Source organism: Mastigoproctus giganteus, chromosome 7 (genome assembly GCF_048544385.1).
Source record: "Mastigoproctus giganteus isolate SK-2022 chromosome 7, ASM4854438v1, whole genome shotgun sequence".
Classification (NCBI taxonomy): Eukaryota; Metazoa; Arthropoda; class Arachnida; order Uropygi; family Thelyphonidae; genus Mastigoproctus; species Mastigoproctus giganteus.
Window position 1 is genome coordinate 130,581,383 of NC_143581.1, and position 26,775 is coordinate 130,608,157.

At 37.8% G+C, this 26,775-nt stretch overlaps 1 protein-coding gene across 1 annotated transcript in view; it reads right to left on the reverse strand.

The window, feature by feature from the left end:
- Nucleotides 1-26,775, reverse strand: part of LOC150083201 (polycystin-1-like) — a 154,741-nt gene that overhangs the window by 55,152 nt on the left and 72,814 nt on the right. The window contains exons 17-24 of the mRNA XM_090378431.1: nucleotides 26,383-26,652; nucleotides 21,051-21,202; nucleotides 16,256-16,409; nucleotides 14,087-14,142; nucleotides 11,677-11,805; nucleotides 10,321-10,443; nucleotides 9,825-9,933; nucleotides 5,004-5,077 (exon numbers count right to left, since the gene is read on the reverse strand). Of these exons, the coding sequence (XP_090234557.1) occupies nucleotides 5,004-5,077; nucleotides 9,825-9,933; nucleotides 10,321-10,443; nucleotides 11,677-11,805; nucleotides 14,087-14,142; nucleotides 16,256-16,409; nucleotides 21,051-21,202; nucleotides 26,383-26,652 (1,067 nt within the window). The remainder of the gene's footprint in view (nucleotides 1-5,003; nucleotides 5,078-9,824; nucleotides 9,934-10,320; nucleotides 10,444-11,676; nucleotides 11,806-14,086; nucleotides 14,143-16,255; nucleotides 16,410-21,050; nucleotides 21,203-26,382; nucleotides 26,653-26,775) is intronic.

Below are 26,775 nucleotides of genomic sequence, written 5' to 3' on the forward strand. Positions count from 1 at the left end.
TAGTATTGTTATGCAGCACGATTAACTGTCACGCAGTTTCCGCAATCTCAACCTAACAAAGCGTGCTTCGCTGCATGATAGCAATGGCATGCAGAGAAGCTACATCTCAAGGGCACTGTTTCATCAGTGAAAGTGATCCATTCAAAAGTTGTGGCGAGGTTTAATTGCAATAAAGCTTTTATACAATTAAGTTTTTCGGAAGATTTACTGATCTCTGTATATCTTAATTGCTTTAAAAGAAAACCAAGTGTTTCCCCATTATTTTAAGAACGAATCCCTTCTTCAATACTAATCCTTGAGGTTTGGTCCTTGAGGTTGTCACAGACATTCTCTCAGATATGCCAGACAAGCTGTACTTGCTACCTGGGAGTCTAAAACGCTGATGGAACTGATATTCGGGTGACACTCAAGTCAAGTGGACCCAATTTCGGCGAAGTCCGGACGGTCTGTGACAGCCAAATCCTCTGCTTGCACCTTCACGATGGTGGGACTGTTAGTAATCCTGGATATAACCTCCATGCATAAGCACATGGTGGGTGACCACCCAGGTGTGAACCAACGTAAGCAGGGGTCGAGGTGTGGCGCCCACACCACATGGAGGAATGCCGCCCCTCTATGTTACCAGGCAATACTAGGTGGTAGATGACTCTCATCAACCGGTGAAATACCACCACTTTGCTTATTGGAGGCTTGAAGTGGTGGAACCCATGTTTAGTCTCTAGAGCTAAGTTCCGGTCAACCCTTCCCTATCTCTTCCATCATGCAGTATGATTGATGACTTTTGAGGTTATGATGAACGTCGTGGCGAGATCCAATATTCCTTACATTTCGAGGGTACAGCTCTAAAACGGTTTTCGCAGGCCGGCCGCTAGTTAGTACACCGGACCGAACCTATTGGTAACTCTCTAGGAGGCTTCCGGATCAGCTAGTGTATAATCTTGCTACCTCTACTCTGCCAGATAGTGACTGGAGGGAGTCCGAGTAGTGTGTATGCGGGGAGCATTGTCGAGGCCACGTTATGTCAAGGATCTGGGTATATTCTTACCACATGTACGCCATATCCAAAAATTTCATTACTTCATACAGCATGTCCCACCCACTTTTTCTTACTATTGAATACACCATGAATTGCCAAACTAATAGAACAAGCTTATCTGCGAAAAGATCTAAACCTCCCAAGGATTTCCTAATTCATTTCACAAATATACGTGGTCTCAAATCTAATCTCAATGATGTCCATTTCCACTTGCAGTCTGCCAAACCCCATGTACTTTTTCTGACAGAATCTCAGTTATCGGTTGATTCAACTACTGCTCATCTCAGATGCCCAAATTATTCGCTGTACGATTCCTTTCGCCTCAAAGGTGGTACTTGTGCATATGTCCGTTCTGATATTCCCTGTCAGAGACTTGCCAATTTGGAATCTCCTCTCTTTGATCTTCTCTGGCTTAAAATCTCTCTACCTCATTGTGTCAAATTCATCTGTTGTCTCTACCGTTCCCCAAACTCCACTAATCACTTGGAGCTCTTTGACTTCCTCTCGTTGCAACTTGACTTTCTCCAGTCCAACTTTCCTAACAGTGAGGTAATTTTCCTTGGTGATTTTAATGTTCACAACTCCAGCTGGCTTCCGTTCTCTAGTCACACCGACCCAGCAGGTCGAGATGCTGAGGCTTTTGCAATTACTAATGACCTAGCACAGATTGTTCATTTACCTACAAGAATACCGGACAATCCGAATCATACAGCCAATACGCTCGATCTTTTTCTCACAAACAACCCTTCTAAGTACACGGTCGAAGTGAGAGGTCCTTTAGGCACTTCAGACCACAACTTGGTGATTGTCTCTTCTCCAATGGAACCTTTATCTCGTGGCTATTCCCAACCTCGTGTTGTTTGGCATTACAAGAATGCAAAATGGGATGACCTGCGAGACTTCTTTTCTTCTTTTCCTTGGTCGGATTACTGTTTCAAAACTCCTGATGTCAACGTTTGCTCAGATCGTGTCAGTGAAATTATTCTTGCAGGAATGGAATCCTTTATCCCACACTCCACTTTAAAATCTCGTCCTTTATCTAAACCTTGGTTTTCCAATAAATGTGCTAAGGCTGTTCAAGAGAAGAATGTTGCATATCGTAATTGGCTTGTTTCTAATTCTTCAGTTTCATTTTCTGCCTACACCAAAGCTCGCAACAATTGTAAAGCAGTTATTAATCAGTCCAAACTAGAGTTTGAACAGGCTAAGAGTAGAAAACTTGCTTCTTGCCCTAATGGTAGCCGAGCATTCTGGTCTCTTGCCAAAGCTATTGGCCGCAACTTTTGCCCATCTCTGCTTCCACCTCTGTCCAAACCAGATGGTTCTGTTGTCACTTCAGCCAAGGATAAAGCTGACCTGCTAGCATCCCATTTTTCTTCCAGCTCATGTATTAATGATCTTGGTAAAACACCTCCCACCATTCCCAACACGGTCCATTCAATGCCTCCTGTGGTCTTCCGTCAAAAGGATATCAGAAGGATTTTGATGAATCTTGATGCTAAGAAAGCTCCAGGTCCTGATGGTATTTCTCCACTTGTTCTCAAAATCTGTGCTCCTGAACTTACTCCTATTCTTTGCCGCCTTTTTTCACTTTCTTATTCCAAAGGTGTTTTTCCTTCTGCTTGGAAATTTGCTCATATCCAGCCAGTTCCTAAAAAGGGTGACAAATCCCTCCCATCCAATTATCGTCCCATTGCAATTACTTCTACTCTTTCTAAAGTAATGGAGAAATCAATTAACCGCCATCTCTTAAACTACTTAGAAACCTTCCGTCTGATCAACGATCGCCAGTATGGATTCCGTCAGTGTCGATCCACTGGTGATATTCTGGCTTATGTTACCCATTTATGGACTACTTCAATGGAAAGGTTCGGTGAAACCCAAGTAGTTGCTCTTGACATCTCAAAGGCTTTCGATCGTGTTTGGCATAAAGGTCTTCTAAACAAGCTTCCATCTTATGGTTTGCCAACTGTTTTTAGTAATTGGTTATCCAGTTTTCTCTCTGATCGCTCACTGAGGGTGATGGTAGATGGCTCTCTGTCTTCTAACTTCTCCACTAATGCCGGTGTCCCCCAAGGTTCAGTTCTTTCCCCCACTCTTTTCCTCTTGTATATCAATGACCTTCTTCCATTGACTGGAAATCCTATCCATAGTTTTGCCGATGATAGCACATTGCATTCAACTTTCCATTTTGAGAAACCTTGCCCTGCTCAATCAGCTTCAACTTCTCGAAAATCTGCTACCAATTCCTTAAATGCCGATCTTCAGGTAATTCTCCAGTGGGGCAAAGACAACTTAGTTGATTTCAACCCTTCTAAAACTCAGTCTTGTCTTATATCTCGCAAAAAGGATTCTTCTGCTCCTATGCTTATCTTTAGTGACACTCCAATTTCTAGGCAAAAGGATATATCTCTTTTGGGAATTACCCTGACTTCTAATCTCTCTTGGCACAAGCACATTACAAATATTGCTTCCTCTGCATCTAAAAAACTTGGTTTTCTCTTTCGCTCTCAGCGTTACTTTTCTTCCAAACAGCTGCTCACTCTGTATAAATCGCAAATCCGCCCTGCCATGGAATATTGTTCCCACATTTGGGGTGGTGCCCCCAAAACCTCTCTCAGGCTTCTTGATTCCATTCAGAAGAGGGCAGTTAGGTTAATTAATGATTCATCTTTAACAGAGTCTCTCCACTCGCTTTCTCATAGACGTACTGTTTCTGCTGCATGCCTCTTCTACAGATATTTCCATGGGCACTGTTCTTCTGAATTGGCTTCTATAATTCCCGCTCTCTCTTTCAAAACAGTCCGAACACGTGCCGCCACCAGCCAACATCCATTTACTGTTCAACTTCAAACCCACAGAACCAACTTTTCATCTTCCTCATTTATTCATTCAACTGCCGTTTTCTGGAACAACCTTCCTTCATACGTATTTCCTGAAAATTACAATCTACAGAAGTTCAAGTCCAATGTCAACAAATATCTTCTTTCGTCTTCTCAACCTCCAACCCAAGCACGGTACTAAGTACTATAGGTTCTAATACCTCTCGTGTTTGGGGTTCACATAAAAAAAAAAAAAAAAATCCTTCCCTTCTGTTTTTGTTACTGGCTTTCTTCATTTTTTTCTCCATATTGGCTTACCATATTGTGGAATTCTAGTTGTGTTTTAGCAGCATGTGGGTGGTAACTCTTTGCAACCATTGACGCTTTCCTTCTTATCCCATTCTTTTTTTTTCTCTTTTTATCTTACCGTTTGTTTTTCTTCATTATTATCAGGAGGTGATTCCTGGGGATCATTCTTAGCGAAGATTTTTTTATTAAGATGGGTCCAATTCTGAAAGGTTTCGAAACTATGGGTATTTTAAATGTATTTTGAAATTTTGAGTGGATTACTTAGCACAAGTACTTTTCAGGGTTATAACGTAGACTGCTACAATTGTCATTTCATTGATATTCCGATAATGAATCAACGAGCATCGAAAAACACGCTGTTTCGAAGTAAGATGATTTTTTTTTTTTTTTTTTTTTTTTTTTTTTGATTTGGTAGTTGTTGGCGCATCGGCTTCTGTGGCCATATTGCACCTGCCAAGGTTTTTTTTGCAGTACTTTGATCCAAGCCCGAGGCGGGAATCGAACCTGCGACCTTTGGGTTGCCGGGCAGGTACTTTACCCACTCGGCTAGCCCGGTCGACGAAGTAAGATGAGCTCGTTCTAGATCCACCAAGAAGCTTAAACCTCTCCAGATCTTTTATATATACAATTCACTTGGTTGAAGTGAAATATTTATGAGAATTCCGTCTAACAACATTTTATCAACTTCACGTTGTGTTTCCCATGTCTGAGTTGTATCACGTACATGTTTCAATATTTTATAAGTCCTATATTTAACATTTCTAAAGTCTAGGTGATTATCAATCCCTGAAAGATTTCAAAGATTACAGCATAATCAAAGAATTCTTCATACATACCTCGATGCGCTCTTTTTCTATAATTGTTTTTGCTAAGGCTTCTTGTATCGGAATGGTTCCATCAAACAAGCTCTCTATTCAAAACATATTAAAAGTAATCAAATATTAAAAGATTGCTAAAATATAATTCAGTTTTCTTGAAAACAAAATAAATTATTTTGTAAAAAGCGGAAAATATATTTTGCCTAAAAATAGAAAGATTCTTCGAATCTAATAAGTGTAACATGATACTCTTGGAATGAAAATGTAATTTAAATTTCGTTTAAAATGCATAGATAACATTATATTTTATAATTAAAAGAGAGTGAGTGAAGTAAGCTTTGTATGTGACGGTAAAACATGTGTTCAGCTTCATTTGAAAGACAGGATGCACCACAAATTTCTATGCGACTAGAGTTCTTTAACTTAAAATACAGTCCCCATTAAAGAACCCCATATTTCTACGCGTAATTGTAAGAAAATTTCCACCACTTAATATTCTTTTTTAGTTTGCGCCTCCAGAGTAAATGGAGCTTCGTACAGGACCACTACCCATGGCGCATATGGTGGAGTGGCCATATTATTAAACTCAAAAATCTCTTCCAGACATATACTACTACAAACTACCTTAGAAACAGTTGCCATCGAAATAACCCTCACTTTGGTATAATTTGTGAACACCAAGTCATGAAGATGACTTGGTGTTCACATGGCAGACCGAAAGAAGATAGAAATCTTCTTTCGGTCTGCCAGGTGACTTTAACGGACATTATCTAATATGGAGGTTTAACCAGATTGCCCGTGGCCACGTGATAGTCATTTCTTGACAAAAGGAATTTCACGCTACTATTCACGGGCTACCACACCACGTCCATTTTCCTACAGGCTCAATCTCAGCCATTGTGAACACGCTCCCTCATTTTGCTTTCAGACATTGAATGGAGGATTTTCGATAATCCGCTAAACAATGACCATTACTGACCCTATAATTTGTGAATTTTCCACGATGAAATCTTTGCCAGTAAGGAACCAAACTAAATGGAAATTCTCAAAAGCATACCGGGTCAAATTTAGCTTCAATGTTGTAACTGATGAGCTAATTATTGAGTATCAAACTATAGATAATGCCACCTAAAACATCACAAATTACATTATTGGCAGCCACTGTTACAGATATTAGCATCAGCCAAAAAAAAATACACCCACAAACTTCATCAAACATTAGGAAATACTTCACCGCTGCTAATCTCATAAATTATAAGAAACTGAAAGCACATTTCATCAAATGGAAAGCCACAAAAGACTTGTGTATTCATTTTACTCCCTCCATTACCAAAGATAGAGATGCTAGAATAATTTGAAAGAAAATTCGACAGCTCAAACTACTTCCATCAACCTCATCCCAAATCATAATGTTGAACGGACAGGAAATAACCCTACCAGAAGGTGCCCCTTTTCCAGTAAGAGTCAGAAGACGCCGCTTCAAAAATGGACTTGTAGCCCGTCGTCCTAAGAAGAAACTTCTCTCACACAAAAAATGAAAAGGGCCCTATTTATTTGGTGTAAGTTGGTGTAAGGAGCATGTCAAATGGACTCCCGAACAGTGGAAGTCAGTTATTTTCTCGAATGAGAAGAAATTCAACCTGCATCACTCTGATGGGAGACAAACGATTCGCCGTAGACGTGGTGAAGAATACCATCCAGACTGTATGGTATCTACAGTGAAATTCCCTACCAACCAAATGATATGGGGTGCATTTCGTATCGCGGAGTAGGTCCTCTGCAGTTTATAAAAGTTTAGAGGTTTGTAAATGCCAACGGATACTGGCTATATTGGAAGGCAAATTGCCGGCAACCATTAGAGACCATTTCAACCTGCCAAGTAACTGCATCTTTCAGGACGACTCTGCTCCTTGTCATCGGGCGAAAAGTATAAGTAGGCACTTCTGTAGTTACTTTAGCTTCATTTCTGCATTAGAGGTTTGACAGTAATGTGTTTACATTTGTTACAGGTGAAAAAATGGTTAGAAGAACGGTCCATTACAACTCTTAGCTGGCCAGGAAACAACCGGGACCGGCCTGAATCCTATAGAGAACTGTTGGCATCGTGTGGAATCTGAGTTGCCAGAAAAAAACCAAAGGCCTTTCGTGAATTTCATAATTCGTGTTTGGAACCACGAACCATCAGATGATTATGTTCAGAAATTGATCTGTCAATGCCTCGACGGTGTGCTGCTGTCATCACGGCCAGAGGCGGTTCAACTAAATATTAGTTTGCACCTGGTGGACTTTTCATTTTGTTTTCCATTTAAAATGATAAACTGAAGCAAGTTGAGGGCTTCTGATAACATTTCGATCATTATTGTGGTGTTTACCAAAACTGTTGTATAAAGGTTGCAAATGCCCATTTTGGAATATTTTGAGAGCACCTGTCAAATATCACTTAGCTTTGCCTTAACTATTAATAAATATCTTTTGTTTATATTTCTATTTGTGATGCTAGTCATTAATGTAACATACCATCGCGAAAAAGGGTCAGAAATTAATAGGTGATGCACTTTCTTTGAACACCAGTGTATATATTTTGAAAAATGTAGGAATATATCTGTACATATGTTTTATCTATGCGCACGCGCATACAAAAAAAAAAACGTATAAATGCGCATGTATTCGTCGACACAATAACAACCAATGTAATGCAATGGTTTCTTACGTTTATAATTTCGTCCAATTAGGAGTCTGAGCCCCGTGGGGTTTCTATTGACGTAAGGAATTTGTGCAAACCTAATGGTATGGAATTTACATACGTAAATACATATGAGAACGCGCATACGTTTATACGCGTACATGAACGTAGATACGTCCGGACGCGCATACGTAATTTTTTTTATGAGAACCCCAAACACGAGAGTTATTAGAACCTATAGTACTTAGTACCGTGCTTGGGTTGGAGATTGAGTAGACGAAAGAAGATATTTGTTGACATTGGACTTGAACTTCTGTAGATTGTAATTTTCAGGAAATACGTATGAAGGAAGGTTGTTCCAGAAAACGGCAGTTGAATGAATAAACGAGGAAGATGGAAAGTTGGTTTTGTGAGTTTGAAGTTGGACAGTAAATGGATGTTGGCTGGTGGCTGCACGTGTTCGGCCTGTTTTGAAAGAGAGAGCGGGAATTATAGAAGCCAATTCAGAAGAACAGTGCCCATGGAAGTATCTGTAGAAGAGGCATGCAGCAGAAACAGTACGTCTATGAGACAGCGAGTGGAGAGACTCTGTTAGAGATGAATCATTAATTAACCTAACTGCCCTCTTCTGAATGGAATCAAGAAGCCTGAGAGAGGCTTTGGGGACACCACCCCAGATGTGGGAACAATATTCCATGGCAGGGCGGATTTGCGATTTGTGCAGAGTGAAAAGCTGTTTGGAAGAAAAGTAACGCCGAGAGCGAAAGAGAAAACCAAGTTTTTTAGATGCAGAGGAAGCAATATTTGTGCACAATGTGCTTGTGCTAAGAGAGATTAGAAGTCAGGGTAATCCACAAAAGAGATATATCAACTTGTCTAGAAATCGGAGTGTCACCAAAGAGTCTTCTGCATAGAGCAAAGGAATCCTTTTTGCTTTTTGCGAGATAAAAGGACAGGACTCAGTTTGCAATGAAGCACGCGCCTATCTTTTGCTTATTCATTGCAAAGGAGGAGAACATCAAACCAGCCGGTTTGGTTTTCTTCACAGAGTTCTGTGCTACACAAACTGAGTACACAACGCGGAGATGGGGGAACTCCCTGTTGCCGTCTGACAACTAACACACCTTGACTGCCTGGGGATGCCTTCGCCTGCATCCCCTTATTCTTACTTTCACCCCCCCCCCCTCTTCTTCCGTATACCCTGTCTACCTCACTTTATTTAATCGCCTTTTTTTTTTACTTTTAAACTTGGTCTCCGCTCAGGTAGCTGAGGCGACCCCGATGGAGACTAGCCAGAGAATTATGGGCAGCTTGGCTATCTCCTAGTGGTGTGTGCAGGCAACGTGGGATCCCACCAGGGGCCCTGTGGCCAAATTCTAGGACACACAACAGAACCCAACACAATAATGTACATTCAACACACAACACTTTCCTGGCATCTACAGTAGTACTATATTTCTTCACAGTGTAGATATAGCGCAGATGTGGGAAACCACAGGTGGCATCTGCCGTTAACATTATGCCAACCTCTTTGCAATTCTGCTTGAACACATCCTAGCAGCACATCCAAATTTCAACTCCTCCGATGATTTAAAATACTTAAATGAACATGAGGACGCGCATATTTCTTTAATGGGAAAAGCATAAAAATGATAGCACACAAAAATAATCTGAATGATAGAGATGAACTGGACATTATCTCTTTCGATATTCTGCGTATATTTTCTACTTTTTTATACTTCCTAAAGGAATATTTCATGCATCGAACCAAAGATGTCTCTACTAAGCGGAGAGGGTTAATTATAACAAATGGATCTCACCAGAAAACCATCTATGAACGAGAGGGTGCCTCAGTGGGGTGATGTCCCCTCTCTTTGCTATTCTACTTGAACCATTCCTTGCAGCACATCCAAATTTAAGTCAGATCCTTCACCGATGATTTAATGTTTTTTTATTTCAAAAGAATCCGAAAAGATTGAAGAAATTAATAATCAAATCTCCAATTAAATTCAACAATTTACAGCTAACTGGATTTTTAGTCAATTTTTAGTTAATTTTATCCGAAAAGTTTAGCTAGATTAACAAGTAAAAGAATTCATTAATTAATAGGATAGGAATTTCGCTGGAGAGGTTCGATGGATAAATAGAACAAATACCTTTTTCTGGTTCGTCATAAAGGGGAGCTTGGACATCGTACTCGAAGTCAAGAGCTTTGACTCTGTCTGTTGGAAGCACCACACCGTTGATTAGCTGTTCTGTCATTCTCTTAGTTATAGGGAAAAAATGAAGAAATGGTTATTTGGTATAATGAAGATGGATGAGTGTGTTTACTCATTTTTTATTCAGCTTTCTAAGCGAATGCCTGCAGTGCTGAAGCCCTATGACAGTCTGTGAGAGAAAACGCATTCTGAGGGATGGTGTACTGTGAGAGGATAAAAGTAAAAGATGCTTTCCTAGTAGTGTACAGAAGTGCATATTTATAAAATATATATATCTTTCAGCTACCTAGCAAAAAAAGGAATAGGCAGCTAAACATTCCACATGCTGTTAAGCAAATTTCTAGTGGCTTCCATTAGTGGAATTAAGTGTTCTTTATTCTATTTGGTAAAGTTATTGAAACTTAGACAATTTTTACGACTGTGACCAACTCACCTGAACTATCCCTCCCATAGCCCCAACTGCGTACATGCAGAAGTCGAGGAGTTGTTGTGGCGCTTCCACTTTCACATCAGAGGCAAGATGCACCGTTTTGTTGAGAAGACGAATGATTTCTTCCTGAAATGGAATGTTTGAAATTATGTGGAAACTCACTACTTGTTGTTATTGTGATTTTAAGACTCGCACGAATTCGTGCAATAATAATAAAGGCTCTGAGATGAGAAGTACAAAATTGATTGGTTTATTCACTTCTGCAGAAGAACTCTATTTCAAAGATTCGGTACTCATACGAGAGTATAATATGGGATTGAATGAAGGTAATGAAATTAAAATGGCGTTGAATCTTTGAGAGAATCTCACAGATTGAACGCCATTATACATACATACATATATATTGCTCAGCACCTTATATCCTACTGCTTTGTCTAAATACATGCGATAGCAAAGTTTGCTTTTTAACAGCACCATTCATCTACGAAGGGAATCCGACTAGTTCAGGACCCCGTTTGCTTTAAACTCAGATACAATCTTATTGAACTCTTTATTCAATTGCTTTTTGCATTGATGCACGTAATGGAAGTCTGTTGAGAGAAGAGTTACACAATATCCAGTGAATAAAGGAATTTTTCAGTCACATGGTATGTTGGGTAAAGCATTACCAGAGAAATAAGACACTAACGTCATTTTTATCTTTCGTTAAGGACTCCTTGTCACATGTCAACAGAATTAAATGTCAACGGTTTTTCGATTTACGATTTCACAAGGGTTAGAATAACTTTTATCAAGCAAAACACTCGTGCCGAAGGGTATAAAGTCAGATGCTTTATATGGTCACGCTACCTAACTTTATTTCCAGAAATTTCTGTTGTCAAGCATGCGTTGTCGCTGGAAACAGGATTTTTATGTTTTTATTATTCCTCTTTCTCATATATATTCTTGTGCAACACATTTTGCTTTTCATGCACGATTTAGACCGTTAAAATAAACTTATATAAGCAATTAAATTAAACACTCTACTCCACATTATTAAGCTCAATGATTAAAATTATCAAAACAAGAGAATACTCCTACATCTAGTATTTGCAACTTGAGTGTTTAGTGTCATATTTTTTGGATTTGCTTCTTGTGGATTCAGTCCATTATTATGCTGTACGTGAGGCGAATGTGTAAATTCCATTTAAAATAAATAAAACTAAAACACATGAGAACATATAAACACATGAGAGCATACAAACAACGATATTCAGAATAGTTTCTCCACCCCTTTCTTACGTGGAATTTTTAAGATTAGCGGAACACATCATAATACATTGAACATATTCAGCTCAAATTGGGAACACGTTTACTAACCTTTCCGTCATTGTCAATGCCGTCTCCTTTTCCAGCTATGGCAGTCAAAGCACTTCCAATCTGCTCCAGATGACTAAGCGTATCTGTATTCATAACACTGTCAACCGATTTCACCATCTTAAGTCTTGTCTACACAAATCAAAAATTAATATCCAATAAATTTATTTGGTAATTACTGTTGCTAATTGTAAAAACAACAAAAATGTTTTAGAAAGAAATCGAAATCTTTTAAGTTAACTGGTATACTTTGGAGAAGTCTATATAGTACATCAGTTAATACGATGCTTTCTATTTACAGATTGATCAGCGTCAGCCACAGCATTTCACTCTCGTAAAGAAGCCACCAAGATTGCCGAAACAAGGCATCCTCATCAAAGCAACTTAAAAAACCTGGACAGCCTAAGTCGCTTTTTTCCAGCAAACACAATAGAACTAGAGCATTACCTCGACTGTATTGGACTACATTTAAACCCAAGAAAATCTGCCCAGATTACGATTACAAAGAAAAAGAGCAGGAACAATATCTCTCTGCTGGTAGGGGGATGCGAAGTTCTGAAGGTTAAATCGCACACAGACCTTGGCCTAAAATGGGATGAGGGACTAACATTCCATTCTCCGAACACTTTGAATATATCAAAGTAAAAACATGCAGCGCTCTGGGCTGCCAAACAGGAGTTAATTGGCATTAGAAACCCAGATCTTGTTAAAAAGTATATCTTGAAATGTATACTTCCCATCCCACTGTATGCTTCACAGATTTGGTCCTCTGCCCCACCGAGCAACCTCAAAGCTTTCCTTAGTATTGAATACTGGCTCTTGAGATGGCTGAACAGGATCTCTAATCACCCATTTACTATCTCTAGAGCCATCCTACTGTCCAACTCAGTATTCCTTCCTGGAAACAGACAATTAACACAAGAAACATTTTCACATTAGACCAACAGGGAGATTAAGCGCCCCCATTATTGACGGCTTTTTTCACTCTCGTCGAGAAGCCACCAGGAATGCTGAAACAAGACATACTCTTCAAAGTAACATAAAAAAACCGGAATAGCCTAAGTCGCTTTTTTCCAGCAAACACAATAGAACTCTTCAATAAAACTAAGAATTGAACCGAAAAGCTCTGTAACGAAAAAGCCTGCAGATTGAAAGTCTTTGCCGACTCCTATCGTCTTGTGCAACTGTAGTGCACAGCCAATTGGCTCAAAAACTGCATTTAATTTTGATCCCTTTTAACTATATATTCTCAGATGGCAATCTAAGATGTCAAAATTTTAAATACTGTATTCTATTAAAAAATCATAATTATTCATCTATTCCAAAATTCTGTATTCAACCTTTCAGGATGAACGTCCCATGGACTTTGTAACCTTTTGCTCACGTGATTCTAAGGTGTGGAACCTTAGAATGTAACTCTTACCCTTCTAGTCAATGGCTGTCTCCAGATGTCTCCTCAACAGAGAAATAAACTGATAATAATAATAATTTTTTGAAAGGGGAGGCTAATTCTGGAATCCTTAGGAAGCAGTAAAAAACTTCCACATTATTTTTATCACTGGGAGAGATGCTCTAGCCCCAATGCGGGGCTAGGGCATCTCTAACCGTAAGAATTAAAGTTATGAAATATAAACTGGTAAAACAAATTCGCAAAACAATCCATTATTTGCAGGCGACTCTGTGGCCAGCCAACTTTCTACCGCTTAGACAAGAAGGTATAACCTACCCAAACTTCCTTTGAAGTTGTGTAGCAGACTTCGTTTCTTCTTCAAAGCTAAAACACACGAGCCCGCTCTGTACCTGTGAAAGTCGCCATCTTGATCTCAACTGCCGGGAGCGCTCGCGGTGGTAGTATTGGATACTACAGTCGACGTGCATTACACTTGAAGTGTATTGCTACAGTCAGACATTTCATAATATTACGTACGTCCTCTAAATAAATTTATACACTCTTTCAAAGTTGTAAAGCTGTTTTTGAAACACCCTGTTTACGCAGTCAAGTTGGACCTGTGTATCTGGATGGTTGTACAACGTTCAGCAGTGAGCAGGACCACTAACTTAGAGGGTGCTTCATGAAAACTGACAGTACTTTGAAGCGAGGGAGGGAGGCAGGAAGGAAGGCTGAAAAATACTTATGAACTAAATTTTTAATTAAGGTTTTAAGTTGTCGAAGTAATTTGTGATCTTTCCCTATTTACAACGCAGTTTGTGAAATTCCAGTAATCACTACTATAAAACTGTACACTTTTGCATATTCGCAGTTCAAGTTTTATCATTAACTAGTTTTATTTAAGAAAATGTGTCCAAAAGTAACCTTTTTCAAGGAAGAACTTATCGCATTAAAATGATTTAGGTACTAAAAAAGTTTGTATTTTATAATAATTACTTGATGTAATAAATCATGAAATCCTACCTTAGACATTTCTTCCAGATCGTTGTCAGAAAAGTCAGGGGCTGCAAGATAATTAAATATTAAGAAAAAAAATTGAAATTTAATCATTTGGTAAAACATTGCGTAATTTTCAAGCATTACAAAATGCTAAGTTTACCATTAAAAACAAGTACCATAAAATAAGAAGAATAGGACTACTGAACTATTTCATATTACATACGAACAAAGTCCTTAATTTTAAATTCAGCCAATTTGATTTCAGCGCACGCGTGAAATTACGAGACCAAATAGGCAACCTCTCAACATTTAACAATGACCAACTTAACTTCTCCCTTGTCAAAGGAAAGGAAACTTTGCAGTAGACAAGAAATAATGTTTTTCGGAATACTGAGAATCTCTAAGATCCTTCTTTTTGATATCCCACCGTCATTCACGCTCAAGTTCGCATAACCGAAATTTGGGTAATGGTTAGCGCTAACAATAAAGAATCGGTGCAAACCCATATCCACCGAAGTGAGCCTCCTGTTGTGATTCATCGAAGTTACATCAAATCCATACAGCCCTACAATTGACAGGTAAGACCACCTTTAGCATCCATGGCCAGCTGCTGGACCGTCATACGCAAGATAACTACGACCCGGATTGAATCAGATTCCCGGTGCTAACTCATACAAATACTATACAATGTATTTTAACATCATCTTATGATAAGACATTAAGTGTTCATTAGTATCACTTATAACAGTGTTGTTTGAACTAATATTCCGTTTTGGAACCACTGCCATTATCATGACGTGGTATTCCTCTGTTCAAGTTAAAGATTCTGTTCTATAAATTACCATGCTGGCTCATAATGTGAAGATGATGTAGAAAATACATTCTACTAAAGACGAATGTAGAAAATAGAGCAATAAAACAATTTATTAAAACATAGGAACATCCTATATTTTAATTACCAACTAGTATATGGCTTTGGGTAGCCCTACTTGTTATTATTCGTTACTTGTCTTCCACACCATGCAATATTCTTTATCAGTCAACGTTATCTACACGAGCATCCTGAAATGTGTCGGAGTGATATTCGTACTCAATCTTCGACGAGGAAGGGGATGTTCGGATTAGAGTCGAAAGATGTTTGAACGGTGGAATAAACTGAGGTTAGGCAAAAACTCTCCTTTCTGGGGAATCGAAGCAATTCACTAAGATTTTAAATGAAGAATGCTGTGATGACTGCTGCATTTTTACGAATCCATATTTTTGATGAAATGCATATAACTGATTCAAAGATCAAGGACTTCACTTCACGTTTAATAAAAAAGAAAGGGCCTACATAATGTCCTGATGATCACTTGCGTCTAGAATGTTTAATCAATTGCAGTTCAATATACTTTAGAAATTCTACCGTGAACGTGTTAAAAACATGCTTTCAGTAAGCTTTCTCCAGCTTAACACTTAACTGGATCAGCAATTATTTTCATGAACCACAGCTTGAGAACGAATTGCTTCAATCTATTCTGAATGGTTAATATAACAGGAAGCTAGTGGCGCGTTATATCTTCAGGGGGACAAGGCAAAATGGAATTTGGGAGCCCCATCTATACCTTCTTGGGGCCCAAGTCAAAATGCAAGTCAAAATTGGGGGGTCCCATCTATACCTTCTTGGGACCCAAGTCAAAATGGAATTTGGAGGGTCCCATCTAAAAAAAAACTCATAAAGAACATTTTAAATTTCATTTTATTGTGAAAACAAAACAAACAAATTATATGACATAAGAACTAAAGAATTTCATCAAAATCGGTAAAACCATTTTTGAAAAAAACAATTTTCAAATCTTCAAGTAAAGTTCATTGACTTTGCCAGGTAGAATTTCAAATAAAAAATCACTTAAAAATATTAGTAAAAAACAGCAATGAGTTTTTGCAACAGTGATTTTGGAGCCCCCCTCTGATCGGGGCCCCAGGCAGATGTCTTTTTTTTGCCTATAGGATAACGCGCCACTGCAGGAAGCGACCTATTATCTCTTGCTTGTCTTTTTGAATTTTCAGGCGGTTTCATGTCTGGATTCACCTACAATTATATTTCGAATTTATGATCAACTTAATTGAAGCTGTAACCATAAGCAATTAAAAGGTAATGATATTCCGTGACCCTCGTTATACCTTCTGTCACTATGACTTCTTCTGAGGAAGTTTCGTTTTCATTCTCAGGAAGGCGTACGTTCATTATAGATGAAAGCGCTTGGGACACTTGATTCATCCTTGCCTGATCTCCCGAAGCCTCAACTTGCTCCAGTTGTCTTGTGGATATGAAATTATCGTACTCTTGCTTAGTTGGGAGGTCGACCTGCAGGACACAATACAGAAAAATTACTAATTCGAACAAGGTAGTCAATTCTCCACAATTAACAAAGCTAGTGAAAAGGCTGATACATTTTCATAAGGCATACAAAATTAACAACAACAAGTATGAATTCCAGGCAAATCAAAGTATATCATAAGAGAAACATGGGTGATCTCATAAATCAGCCAACAATTACAGTTCTACTCACAGTGGATCTAAAATGTCCGAAATACTAGAATATATTCGGTTGCCAAGAAACGTTAACTATTTTCCGAGTGAGAGAAGCGTGTATCTTCATACACGCTGTTGTCTTATGCCCAAAAGATATTTTGGGCAATCTAACAAAATTATTAAGCTTTTGGGCCACAAATGAACTAATACTAAACCGGTAATTGATGATGCTTATAGTATTTCTGTGATGTATTTATGAACAGATTTATGCACAATAAACGAAAAGAATAATAATTGCAGTAAATAAAGTACTATTAAAAGCCAAAAAAAACTTTGCCAGTGATAAAACTTCCGGTGAAATTAGCATGGTTAGGTTGGTCAGTTTGTTGACAATCAACTAAAATAGATTTTTAGTTGATTGTCGGTTATTTCTTTACAAAACTTAGTCACTTAACATTATCTAATGGTATTTTTCTAGGAAACAGTCGTTTTTTTTTATAGAAATCCTTAAAACTAATAAAGATATGTGATTGGTATTGGTGTTTTAAGGGCACAAGGGCAGCTTATGCCAAAATGTGCCAGTTCCTATCTTATTATCCTAAAGTAATATATTTTCATTTTGGCATCAGAGGAATTCATATAAATGTATTTGTTTCAGAAAGGTATACAGTTCAGCTAGGATGGCACTATTTCCAATCATCTGAGTAAACGATAATGGTTCTTGCAGTTGTGATTGAGAGTGGAAAGTACTTCTTCTGAAATGGGAATAGTGAGGACAATCTAAAAGAATATGCTTGACTGTAATGATATTGTAGAATGTGCGCATTCGGGGGTGGGTCATCCCCCACGACTAGAACCATATGGGTTAGCTGCGTATGTCCTATCCTTACTCTTGTTAGTACCACTTCTTTTTGTCTCTTTTGTCTGAAGCTGGAAATCCATAATGCTGATTATTTCTTTGATTTGGAGAAATTTGTTATTCCTTGTGACTTCCAGATTTCAGACCATTAAAATGTAGACTTTTTTATATGCTTCAAATAATCTCTATGTGGTACTTGGTAATTTACAGGTGTTTTTTTGGCTGCCTGATCTACTCTCTCATTATCTATAATACTAGATAATAGCTGCATAATTAAGAAGCACACAGTTTCCTTCTAAGGTGAAGTGGAGGTTCGTGTACCTCTACATACAGATTCTGGGCAGGGGTTATTCTAAACGCGCCCAGAGCAGTATGAAGGGCACTGTATTGGATGGTAAGTCTGATTAATGCACTTTTCCTAGTCGAGTCATATACAACAGCACCATAATCTAAATGAGACCTGATAATAGCACGATACAAATGTAATAAAGTGTGTCTATCAGCATCCCATGTCATAGCAGAAAGGGACCTAAGTATATTAAGTTTCTTTAAGCAAACAGTTCGGAGGTATGTGATATGTGAAACAAAGTTAAGTTTGGTGTCCAATATTAAGCCTACGAAACGAAGAATGCTGGTTAGAGGGATCAAATGGTTTTTTAATCTGAGTTCTGGTTCTTCTGGGTGTAGCTGTTACGTTTTTTACAGAAGTGAACTGCAATTGTTTTTTGTTCTGATAAACGATATCCATTCTACAGCGCCCGTGTCTCCAACTTATTTATGGAAAGTTGCAGCTAGTTAGAGAGATAGGTCGGTAATTTTCTGAAAGTGAGTGATCTTTTCCTCGTTTAGGAAAGGCTCTAAATTAATGGAGTGATGCCAGGAAGATGGATATGTACCTTCAAGAATAATCCGATTATAGAACATTAATAGTAAATTTAATGCCATAGTGTTTATATGTTTCAGCATTACATAATATATTCCATCAGGTGCAGCTGCACTGTTGGGTGATCTATTTAATGCTGTTTGCAGTTCAAATAGGTTAAATGGTTGATTATAGGCAAGATAGTGGGTAGTATGGAATTATCTTGTACCTTTCAGCAGAAGCTTTGATTTGAAGAAAAGAGTTGCCATATACTGAAGAGGCAGATGTTTCGTAGAAAGTCTCTGCAAGAGTGTTAGCTATTTCTTCAGAAGGTATTTCCTGTCCATTTTTGGTTAAGATGAGAGGAGGTACATATTTGCCATTTAATTGTCGAATCTTTTCCCAAATGAATCGACTGCTAGTGTCCTTTGTAATAGTGGGGGCAAACTGTATCCATGATTCCTTTTTGGCTTTTCTTCTAATTTGTGTAGCTCTTCACTTAAGCCTTTTACTGAATTAGGTTGTTGGTAGTTGGAAACTTCCGGAACAAGTTCCAAACTTTTATATTTTTTTGCACCAATGTTTAAGGGTTTTTTTTTGTGTGTTTATATGTAGAGGCTTGTGGTATTGCTTCGGAGGCGATGGTCAGTATTTGCCTGGTAATATGCTGTGACATCATCAATGGGTTGTAGTCTGATCAATTGGCTATCTAAAGGAAGGCGGGTTGAATACTTTTTCCAATCGGCTTTGGAGAATTTCCATTTTAAGCGATGGTCAGGGTACGATGTTTGAAGCGTTTGGATTCTGTATATAATTGGGAAGTGATCACTATTGTGTGGATTGTTTAAAACTGTCCATTAAACTGGATAACATTATCCAGTCTTCATATCATCTTCTGCATGAATATCAAGGACTGTTTCATCGTGTGCAGTTATATCTTCAGAGTCCATTCTATTTGAGTTTGGCTTTTGCAATTCAGTGGCTTGTTGCCTTCGTGATGTTTTTGGCATTTCATCGCATGATGAGATTTTAGGCGGAACTGTGATAGGAGTATTACTTATTTCATCAACTAGAACAGGCTTGGTGGTATGTTAATAGTACAGATCGCGCCTATTCTGCAATGGATGTATTATGCGGAATTGATATCTAAGTTTGGGTTGAAACAGCTCGGTAATTTTGTGTAACGGAAGCGTATATGCGTTTTGGGATTTGCTTTCTTGCTTCTTGATATGTGACCTTGTTCTCGATCTTATACTTTGTATTATTTTTTCAATTTTCCAGAGTTCGCATGATTTTGAATATGCTGGATGGTTGGCTCTTGCAATTTGGACATTCCGGAGCCTTTGCAATACACACTCTCTGGGAATGATTTTTTGACCCACAGTTAGGATAAGTAGTTTCGCCTCTGTACGTCATCTGCGAGTGACCAAACTTTTGGCACTCTTGAAACATCTTAAATGGTTTAGAATGTATGGTCGGATACGGCAGTGCAGGTAGCCTGCTTTAACTGAGGTCGGAAAATTTGGTGTACTAAGGTCAATATAATATTACGTGTAGGAACAAGCTTATCGTCCTTCCATATCATAATTCGCCTTGCTTGAGTTACTTTTTGTTCTTGTAATTCCATGACTATCAACTCTTCGGTGACGTTCAATAAATCCCACTCACTTATCACTCCTTTTGAGGAGTTCAGTGAGTTATGTGGTGTGACTTTGATTGGGATTCCGATTATTGGGGACATTTTTAATAATAATTCGGAATGCCTTGCTTGCATAGTCTCAATTAAAAGATCTCCTGAGTGGAGCCATTCCACCATTTTTGGTGTACCTGCTGCATTATCGAGACATCTCTGAAAGAAAAAGGGAGAGAGTTTGCTAACTGGCTGAGTCGATAACGAATGCATTATCAGAAATTTCATAGAGCTAGGTTACAAGTTTATATATGTGCAGTGTGATTGTCAGGCTAACGAGCAACATGGGACAGTTCCACGTAACTTTATAAGGGTCGTGGAGTTGAACTTTGGCAAAATATAATTTAAAAATTGATTTGTTTCCTTAATGATGTTTGAAAGCAGTATTTAAAACACTACAAAATATCTGTCCCTCTGCAAATATTTGTCTACTCGGGAAGAGATCAACAACTTTCTCTCTCCAAAGTTGTTTCGCAACTCAATTCCGCCCCTTCCATTGATTCGCTACGTTGTTTATGATAAGTTTTTCTTTTGCTGCTTTTCAAAAAAATTTGAACAGTGTGTTATTGAGATTTTTGACAAATTTTAAATATGGTAAACTTGAGCCATCTATTGTGCATCCCGAATAGTCCCATAGTTTTTTTTTTTCGGTTATACTTTGCTTTCACTAGCAATATTTCATCTATTTCAACGATTTCGTCCAAGACGAAATCGTTCGTTTAGGTCGATTCCATTCGTTCAGGACTATTTCGTTCTAAAAGAAAAATATAAAAAGAAATAGTGAAGAAAACTGGGGAAAATGCTATTCACATCTTGTAATGCACTTCAGTCAAGTGAAGTGCATTTCAGGATGTGTCAATTTAAAACTCCAGTACTCATAACTAAGCATAGAAATAACCGAAGGTGAACGAAACAAATGAAATTTAACAACAGTTGTTAGTTCGAGTTAAACAAATAATAATAATGAAAGCCCACATTAAAAATGCTTAACCTTTTCAGTCGTTATAAGAACGTTATAGAATTACTGAATGAATATTATATAACGAAGCATTACTCGCTTACCATGACAGTGGTAATGTTAATTCTTGTCAGAGACCCCTCTTTGTCTCTGATATCTACTCCGATTTGAAATGTTCCGTACGGGAGAATGAGGGGTGCGGTACCATCAGGACCAGTGCTAAGAAACATAATCACACTTGTTTCTACATCCATATCTGCAGTCAGAAAGAAGAAACAACATTAAACTGATTTGTATGTTTATTCTACTTGTATGCATTATCGTTTACAATATTAAATAAACAACCTTTATGAGAGAAACAACGTTAACTGAGGACATTACGGTTTACAATATGAGGCATTTATTTCTTGAAAATGAATTTTAAACTTCGCATTGTGCAGAGGTCGTGGGTTGCCTGTAGCTCAACTTAAACTTCATTAGAAATATTGAGCAGTATTAAAATACAGTAGCGGTAAAAAAAAAAAAAAAAAAAAACTGCGTTACCTTTTAAAAAAAGTAACATTTGTAGTGAAACGTATAAGGTATTGTTTGATTACAGTCATTTTGTTTGTCGCAAAGCAAAGGTATTGCGTCAGATAACGCTTCTATTGCATCAGACAGCAATTGCAAGGTATTGCATCAGCCGTTTCTATAAATACCCCGTTGGAAGTGTATACACGCTCATTAGTATCCTGTTTTGCGGAGGTGTAAGGATGGCTCCATATGTTCAGTTAACACCAAGAAAAAAAAAGTGTGGCTGTTGCTCTGTCCCAGGAAGGGCTTTTTACGCGTGCTATCGCTGATAAAATAGGCTGCCACCAGTCAACAGTGTCCCGGGTGCTGAAATTAAAGCGCGAAACAGGTGATGTGAAAAGAAGACCTGGATCAGGCCGTAAGAGAGTGACTACGCCTTCGTAATTGCCATACTAGTGCTCCTGATCTAAAACTGGACTTTGAGATGGCCTTTGGTGTTCAAACAAGTGTACGAACTATCCAAAGACGGCTTTCGGAATGTGGTCTGCATGCCTACTGGCCCAAGAAGAAGCCTTTGTTCACCCAAAAAATGATGAAGAAGGGATTTTTTCGAACTAAAACGCATGTCTTATGGACAAAAGAGCAATGACACACCGTCATTGTTTCTTAATGAATTGAAATTCAACCTGCATAGCTCGGGTGGGAACTGATATGTTAGAAGACGAAAATCGGAGGTATATCATCCTGACTGCATAACACCGACTGTAAAGTTCCTTGCCGGTCAGATGGTCTGGGGATGCATAACAAGCAAAAGGGTGGGGCGAATTAAGTTTATTAACGGAACGGTGAATGCACAAACCTACACTGCTATCTTGGAGGAGTGCCTGAAACCCGTTATTAGGAATCACTACACAGACGTCCAAAACTGAATTTTTCAACAGGACTCAGCACCTTGCCACACAGCAAAATTTGTAAGATTTAAGCTATTTAGATTTAATGATGAGTTTGTCTTCTTGTCTCACAAGGCTTAAAACATGCTTACACCAACGTTTTTCCCCCTTAAGGTGCACTCATATCTCATAAATATATAAGTAATGCAAGTATATATATATATAAATATATATATAGCTGCGGCCTCCGTAGCCGAGTGGTCAGGAGCGGGAGTACAGTAGCACATGCTCCTTGAGTAGACCGGGGTTTAAGCTCCTGACTGCTGAATACGGTCGATATGCCAACCCGCACTGGACCAGAGTGGCACATTATGGTCCACTTCCCTCAGCATGAATTGTTGAGGTGGCTTCCATCCTGCAGTGGGTTGATAATGGCTGCACTTTACTTTTTTTACTTGCATTACAGTGGTGGACTGGCCCGGCAACAGTCCAAGTCCAGATTTGAACTCTATTGAAAATTGCTGGTACATAATGTCGTAAAAAATTACTCAGAAGAAGCCAACAAGTAAGGTTCACTGCAGAAGAGCATTGTAAGGACGAAATTGGGCAACCGTATATCCAGAAGTTGATTAACTCTATGCCAGATCGTTGCAAGACTGTAATTGCAGCTCGAGGAGGAACAACAAAATATTGAGGACTTATTTTGCTGATTTACAGTACATAATACTATTACGTTAACTTGTCATTTCAGTTTGCACACGTAAATGCAATAAAATATGTTTGGTTGTCATGATTGCCATTTGCAGGATTTCTCATATTTCCATTAATTACGCATTTTACCATTTGGGAAGATATTTATGGCAATTAGGTAGAGTATTTTTATTGGATTTCATTCACAGAGATATACATCCCATCTAACAAATGCATTTCGAACATTTCTGCAACCCACAATGCAGCGCAAAACTTATTATTTGCAAAGTTCACAATGATGCAGTTTTTTTTGTCCGCCACTGTATATCACTGAACACCTGTCTTGTGCTATTCTTTTTTATGATCATGTAAGAAAGCAATCTGAGCACAACTGATCAAAGAAAGCAATCTGAGCACAACTGACCTGATATAAATTGATCACAATCTGAACTATCTGATATAAAAGCTTTCAAGTAGCACGATGAAGACTTGAACAGTAATTCATCAAGGGCTGCCTCCAAGTTAACTTCCATAACTGCTATTTCGGTTTCGCATTAAAAGCTGCCAGAACGTTTGGCAACGTAATTGATTAATGGTTTGGGAGTGGATGGTGTATTTATGTAGGCTGGTGTGGAAGAAGTTGGTTTGTCACAACTGGAAGTAACACGATTTCTTGCAGCTTAAGCAAAGTGAAAGTAGTAGAGATTTACCAAAAAAAAAATAAATATATATATATATATATAAATACTCAGCCGAAGGTGTCAAGTATTGGGTATTTGTCTTATATATCTGAAGTTTCACCAGAATAAATTAGGTATACATATAATACATAGATAAGTGTTGAATCTTCCGTCACAGTGTTTGCCAATTTTAAAACGAGAACTGAAGTATCTAACCAATTCGAAATTCAAGTATAATCAGTGAAACATTTAAAAAAAATAATACACAATGCGATCAGCTCAATTTACAAGATATCTTCATGGAATTTCAACAGTTACGTTTTATGATTCCGTACAATAAAAATGTCATCTCATTCAGAAAACAGTTTCTTACTTAAAAGGATATATAATATAACTGTATAGTATGAATCAGAGCTGTAATACTCAATATGTTCTACGTTGATAATAATATTAGTAAATTTATAAGAGGAGTATACCTCAATATAGTACGTGGAACACTTCCGTATGATACCCTCCAGAAATTAAAACGGAAAAAACGAAAAAATCGACAACTTACCGGTACAATAAAGTAAAATATAAATAATTAAAGTAAATTATAAATAATTAAATAATCAATTTAACACAATTCAAAATCAATTCAAAACAATTAAAATTCAAATTAACGCAATTACAAGAATCTAACGAAAATATTCAAAACGATTTTCCTTCCTGAAGCTGACAATGCTTTTCGACCGACTGTCGTGATCACAGGAATGAAAATTATCGAATCAGGCTAAACCTGCAACTTAAATAGTGATTATGTGTCTTCGCGCATGCGCGTAAAGGTCCACGCATCGGAGATCAAATATGGCCGCCGAACATTAACAGAATTCTCGTGTAATTTAATTTCAACGGTTTCTGCAATTAATAGTCGCGTATAATTACGTTGAACGTTAAGTATTTTGGCCTCGTTAAATAAAAAAGTATGTTTTTCGTTAATGGCATGAAAGGCTAATTCTGACGCTGCTGAACGAGAAGCACGAACTGAGGCTTCGTGTTGATTTACACGAATATTAAGAGAAAACCGCGTCGAACCCTGGTAAGACGAGTCGCAATCACCGCAAGAAATGTTGTATACTAGATCATTAATTTGTGTTGCGAACGCGGAAAGAACCGAGCGATTGTTCAGTATAGTGTGTAACTTCCGTATAGGCCTAGCTATAATTTTAAATTCGGTATCTTTAAAGAATCTGTTAAGCTGTTTGTGCCACTGTTCAACATATGCGACAGAAATAAAGTATTTTTTGATATTACTATTGTTGATTGGTGCAGTATTTTGTATCCTATCCTTAGCTTGTACCCTAATTCGATTTATTGTGTTAATGGGATAACCCCTGTTCAAGAATCTGCTAGTTAATATTTGTATTTCTGAGTCTAAAGCAGAATCCGTCGTTGAATATTTATAGGCATTTAGAAATTGATTAAAGATAATCAATCTTTTGTAGGTGAACGGGTGGTAGCTATTATAATGTAGAAGCATACCGGTGTTTGTGGGTTTTCGATAGATGCTAAATTGTATTTTGTTCGAGTCCCGGGTAAGCGTGAAATTTAGAAAGTTTAATGACTTAGTATCCGTATCTTCCCTTTCCAATGTAAATTTGAGTCTAGAATGAATATTGTTAAACGAATGTAAAATATCTTGGATAGTACTACTATCGGTAATAACTAGAACATCGTCTAAATACCTCCCATAGTATGTGATACGGGGACGAAAAGGTGTCAAATGTATCTGCTCAATCGTTGAGAGATAGATCTCTGACATTAAGCCACTCAGGCTCAAACCCATTGGTAATCCAAAAATTTGTTTGTACACCTTGTCTCGAAAGGTGATGTAGTTAGCCTCAGCTAATAGTTTAATTAAGTGAAAAATTTCCTTAATGGGCAGCTTCGTATATTTAATCGGTGTCGAGTTTTTATTTAACATATCCCAAATAATATCTAATGTGTATTCAACGTTTACATTCGTATATAATGATGTAACATCTAATGAGAATAAATTGTCATTGTCGCCGAGTCTACAGTCTTTAAGATTATTAAATAATGTATCGTATTTCTTAATCCCAAATTGTATAACCTGTCTAAAAGGTTTTATAATGTTATATACATGTGTGGCTAAGGCTGAAAATGCCGAGTTCCTGTAGGAAACAATAGGTCGAATCGGAAATCCAGGCTTGTGTAATTTTACCTGACCAAAAAGTGCAGGAATATTGTATGTTCTGGACTTCAATTCCTTCAACTGAACCATAGTAATGTAGTCGTTTTTACGATATGTGGTTAACGTTTTATTGTATTGATTTACCAAATTGGTAAACAGTGTCGGGTCCACTTCACAATAAGTGGAGCTATCAGATACAACTGAATCTAACTTATTAATATAATCATGTTTATCTAGTATTACCACTGTATCTCCTTTATCTGCCCTCTGTATAATAATGTCCTTATTTTCTCGAAGTTCTCGTAAAGCTGAACTGTCATGTGTATTCAATTTAGGAAGTCGTGTTTCTTTTATGTTATTCACTACTTGGTTAACTTGTACTCCTCTTATAAATTTACTAATAATATAACTGTATACTGAGCAAAGAGAAACTGGCTTTTTTATTTAATATAAAAATACATTAACTTACTCCAGAAAGAGAAGTACTCCACGTCTCCTCCTTCGGGATCTATCCATCCCATACATGACACTTCGAATACATCCACTAGAGCGCGACCCTCTTCGGGAATTAGTGTGCAATTGCCATCCTCGGGAGGACGATTAATATGCAAGAAAATGTCAGATTCTCCCTTCTGCCCGTACTCGTTTTCTGCACTCAGCTTGACGATAAAATCGCCGTACATCGGGTAGAACATCTTGAAGAATTTCTCACCTAAGGCCATCTTCACTTCATTCGCTCCTAGGATGCATACGATGTTGAAAAATAAGAAAATTTTCGAATATCAGCTTTTTGTTTTAATTAACAGTTTTCCTATATATTTCATATATAAATAGGAGCAGCAAAAAATACTTTATTAACAGA